Raw genomic sequence first — 5,000 nt, forward strand, 5'->3', positions numbered from 1 at the left:
TTGCTATTAGTTTTGCTATTACTAGTCTCTTTATTGTTACCGTCACCATTATTACTGCTACTGCCATTATGCGTCTTGCTATTTTAATTTGTTCTTAATATTCCTGATAAATGAATAGCAAAGGCATTATATTTACCTGCTCATCTTTTGTGTTCTTAGAAATATGTTTTTAAAAATATTGGTGGCCCCACGAAAATTATTTTGCTTTTTGAAAAACGGATTTTCAGTCAAGACACGAGGCACTCCACGGTGACGCAAATGCGTTCTTCTGCCTCCTTTGTGGTTGAGGGAAATTGTGGCAGAGGAGTTTGGGAGGTTTAAAGGAGGGAGGGGAGGAGAAGGGGAAAAGGGGGGGGGGCGCGAAAGGGGGGGTTGGAAGGCTTAGAGGTGGGAATAAAGAGACAAGGCTTAAGGTCTAGAGCAGCGGTTCCCCAGTGTCTGCCATCTTTTCAGATTCAGCTGTCACTAGTTATTAATAGTGAAATGTTGCCGATAGCCATAGGGGAAGAATACTGTATTGATGTGGGAGATAGTCACCTGTAGGTAGTTGTAGGTGAGGCATAAGCCAGTTTAATTAGAAATCATAATTTTCATATTGCTCCCCCCCAAAAAAATTACCCCATGGCATATGTTGGGAACCCCTGATGTAAGGAGTGGAAGGTTGAAATAGGAAAAGGTTGCAGAGATGAGGTTGTGAGGGGGGGGAGGGGGCGGCGGAGGTTGGGTAGGTGAAAGGTTGCGATAGATGAGGGGGGGGGGTAGGAGAGCGAGAGGTCGGAACAGAGAAACGTAACGAAAGATCTGGATTGGCGAAGTGAGAGGTTGGAATAAGAGTGTGGAATAGGGGCGAAGAAGGTGTGAGAGGTTGCAATAGGGAAGGTGGGAGACAAATTGAGGTCGAGAGGTTGGCAAATGTTTTTTTCCTGGTCACGCTACTCGCTCGCCGTCGCTGGATCTCGGTGCGTGTAACCTCAGACAGATATTTGGCCATGGCGAGGCACTTGCAACGCTGACAGTGCCCGAATGCCACTTAACTGGAGACTCGATAAACAGGTCAACTCATGAGAGTGGGGGTGGAGGTGGGGGGGGATACCAGTATTTCTTTTTTCTTTTCTTTTCTTTTGTATTCGTTTATATTCATTCATTCTATTCCACGTTATTATGCGGTTATGTTGATAAGCGCTAAATCGAGGCGAAAGCATAGTCGTGCGGTTTTCTGCTCTTGACCGAAATGCAAAAGGGGGGAGTGGGCAAGAAGGGGGCGTGGGCGAGGGGGGCAGTGGACAGGAAGGGGGCGTGGGCGAGGGGGGGAGTGAGCAGGGAGGGGGCATGGGCAGGGTGGGGGCGTGGGCGAGGGGGGGCAGGGAGGGGCGTGGGCGAGGGGTGGAGTGGGCAGGGAGTGGGCGTGGGCGAAGGGGGGCGTGGCGGGGGGGAATGGTGGAGTGTGGTAGTGACGGGAGGGCGGGGGTTGGGCTTGTAGGGGGAGTGGGGGAGTGGCTGGCCGCATTTTCCAAGAACTGGAAGGGACAGTTTGATGAGGCGGCGGAGGCGGGGCGGACACTGACGGGCGAACGGGCATAGCAAAACAGACGGCCGGAATTTTCTCCTCCGTTTTCTTCTTCTTGTCCTACGTTTTATGTTTTTCGTTTTCTTCTTTATGAAAGATTGTTTCATCTTCGTTTTCCCTTTCCCTTGTTTGAAGGGTCTTTGTTTTACCTTCGGCAACGCCCGGGGAGTCGGCATACCGATCCCAACCCTCCGATTATAATATTTTGAGCAAACTAACCCAGCCATAACGGGAGTTTTGTAAGATTTAATCCGCGGACAACAACAGCAAAAGAAAAACATATTTTTAACCGATTTATCCTGACGTGTTTCCCCCGAAGCAATCCTCGCGGTAATAATTGATAGCTTTGTCCTGTGCGAACACGTAAAAAGTCGTCCTTATTCTTGCCGCATCCGTGTTATCGCTATCGGAAAGGGGTACCCACAGCATGTGTGTGTGTGTGTGTGTGTGTGTGTGTGTGTGTGTGTGTGTGTGTGCGTGCGTGCGTGTGTGTGTGTCCAGCGATCCACTTGTCCACTCTCCACGAAGTTCCTCATTTCCCCCTCATTCGTAGCAGCGCCCATGACTCATGAATGAACGAGCGCGCGGGGAACGCAGACCGAGTCATGAGGAGAAGCAATAGTGGATCGCGAAAGCCCCGAGGCTGTCATGCGGTCTGGTCGACCGGCGGCGGCGATGGCAGCGGCGGCGACGGCGGCGGGTTCGCGACGGTCGGCGGCGCGGAGTGAGGGCGGCGGGCGGCGGCCGGTGCATTGTGGCGCTCCCTCCGGCCGGGGCGATTGCGTGCCTGAGGGCCGTTACTGAGGCGGGGGGTGGGGCATGAGGGGGGCAGGGAAAGGGCAGGGGACAGGTAGATGTACCCGGGGGAGTGAGTGTGTGGGGAGGGAGGGGAGGAGGGGAACACCTGGTTTCCCCTCACCTGTCGTGTGTTGACTCGACCTTCTGGTCACGTGGTTTACGGGTCTTGTTACCCCCCCTCCATTCTCCCCCCGCCCTTCCCTTGGTTACCGGTGGCCTGTGTTGCCCCCTCCTTTCCCCCCCTCTCCCCACTCCTCCACCTCCACCCACCCCCTCCCTCCCCACTCCACGCAGGACTCGCCATACTCGGCTCTCTGACCCCGAGGACTTAGGATGATTATTGCCTCCAGCGGCGTCGGCTATTGATTACTTGAAAAAGGAAAACAAGAGGCATGATTTGGGAGGTACTGCCTGCATGTATCTGTAAGTAGAAACCACAAAGGCCTTTCGCCCGTAAAAATGTTCTCTGCGCGTCTGTGTGTCGTCGACGCTGCGCACCTCGAGAGTGATGGCTCTCGTTGTATGTTTTTTCTTTTTCCTTTCTTTTTGTTTTCTTAAACCCACTCTCTTCCGGGAATTCTTGTCGTGAGGTCACGGTTATTATTGTTTTTTTGTTCTATCTCCACGAAGGGCGCCAAAGGTTAGGGTACTCGACTGCGCTCGGCGACTCGACCACTCGACGATTGGGTTCGGGCTTTTTGCATTCACTGCTTCGCTGCGGAGACATGCCTGCGAGGGGGGGGGGGGTCATGGAGGGGAGGGGGTGAGGTTGAGAACCCTCCACCGGCGCGTGGGCGTGAGGTTCTCTTTGTTTTCATTATTTTAGGAATTTGGTAAAGCGGTTGGGTGTCACGCTGGTCCTTTGTTTGTTTATTTTATTTTTTTCGTTTTAATTCTGCTGATTAGAAGTCTCCAAATGGCAAGTATTGGTACAAGAAAAGCATTTCTCCTAAGTGTAAACTCGAAGTGTAGTCACTGTATTTCTTCCATGTTACCTATAGCAAGTAATGTCTAAAGTGGAAGCTCCTCCGTCCACCGAACAGAGTGGGGACGAGTGGAGTTTAGCGGAGCCGCCGAGGCCCGTGCATGTGGAGCGCGCACTAACTTTCCCCTTTCCTTCCAGCCGGTGGGGTTCGTCACGTTCAGCACGCGGGCAGGAGCCGAGGCTGCTAAACAGGATTTACAGGTAAGTCCCACCCCACTCTCACGCCCACTCTACACTACACCACGCCCACCTTGCCCACCCACGACCCTCCGCCCGCCCGCCTGCCTGTGATCGTGCCAATGTCACACCACCACACGCAAGGCGGGCGCGCGGACAAAACTCTACGGTGCGCAACCCGTGTTTCGGTAGCACCGAGGTGTGGCTGTTAGGTCATGTGTGTATAGGATAGGCTTTTGACAAGCGTTAGGTGGCCAGCGAAGGGAATGGCCATCGTGTGGCCCATTAAGGGAGGGGATTCAGAGCCATAAAAGAAAACTCGAGTAAATTGATTAGGTAGGTCCTACCCGGCTCCCTTCGGGCTTGGTTGTAGACTAGAGGGGAAGGAAAGATTTGTCTTGCGTTCATTAAAAAGTAATGGAGAGGAAAACAGGACAGGAAATGCGTGTGCCGTCATTATGAGGCCCGCTAACATTCAAGAGGATTTAGGTAATACAGAGGGGGGGGTATATGTAGGGGCAGGGGATTGGGAAGAGGATTAAGGAGGTATCCTTGCAGAACCGGGGGTTAATGTCACTACGAAAGAGAGAGAGAGAGAGTGAGAGAGAGAGAGAGAGAGAGAGAGAGAGAGAGAGAGAGAGAGAGAGAGAGAGAGAGAGAGAGAGAGAGAGAGATAGGAGAGAGAGAGAGAGAGAGAGAGAGAGAGAGAGAGAGAGAGAGATAGGAGAGAGAGAGAGAGAGAGAGAGATAGGAGAGAGAGAGAGAGAGAGAGAGAGAGAGATAGGAGAGAGAGAGAGAGAGAGAGAGAGAGAGAGAGAGAGATAGGAGAGAGAGAGAGAAAGAGAGAATTTGTGATCGAAGAAAGTTAACAATTTGAGAATAATAACCTCAACTTCGCATTAGAACTGTCACCCACATCCCCGTGCAGAAAAAGGGAGCAATTGAATAGAATAAGAAGGGAAGGACAGGAGGAGGAGAAGAAAGAGAAGACAAAGAAAAAAAAAACAACATGTAATAGTTTTCAAGGTAGACTCGCATACCTGGGTGTTCCTCTGGTCTCCTCGGGTCGGGGAGCGAAGGGCGCTGAGCTGCAGGAAGATCGTTTTGACATTAGCGTGTTTATTGTGTTTCATAAAGGGACAAGCCCGGGTAATTTTATAGTATTAAAGTTTCATTAGTTGAGGTTATCACAGAATTCCGAGCCGCGGTTAGGTGTATATCACGTGATGGCGAAAATTACGGGGAAAAAAAAAAAAAACGGAAAAAAAAGGCGGATGAATAAATAGCATGCGTTGGATGTGCGTCGTGTGAGCTCGTCCGGAGGAAATCCGCGGCTTCGGACATATTTTATTGGTTAAGGGGGTTCAAGACGCCGAGGAAGGGGGAAAAGAGAGGTCAGAAGTCCTAAAAGATATTTTTGATTAGTAAAGGGCAAAGGGAGGTTATTTCACTCTGAGGGGAAGGGGGTGGGGG

At 51.5% G+C, this 5,000-nt stretch overlaps 1 protein-coding gene across 13 annotated transcripts in view; it reads left to right on the forward strand.

Moving 5' to 3' along the window:
- Positions 1-5,000, forward strand: part of LOC125036550 (protein couch potato-like) — a 252,363-nt gene that overhangs the window by 216,124 nt on the left and 31,239 nt on the right. For all 13 annotated transcript variants that reach the window (XM_047629241.1, XM_047629242.1, XM_047629238.1 and 10 more), the window contains one exon: positions 3,489-3,551. In XM_047629241.1, coding sequence (XP_047485197.1) covers positions 3,489-3,551 — 63 coding nt within the window. The remainder of the gene's footprint in view (positions 1-3,488; positions 3,552-5,000) is intronic.

This window comes from Penaeus chinensis, chromosome 21, assembly GCF_019202785.1.
Source record: "Penaeus chinensis breed Huanghai No. 1 chromosome 21, ASM1920278v2, whole genome shotgun sequence".
NCBI lineage: Eukaryota > Metazoa > Arthropoda > Malacostraca > Decapoda > Penaeidae > Penaeus > Penaeus chinensis.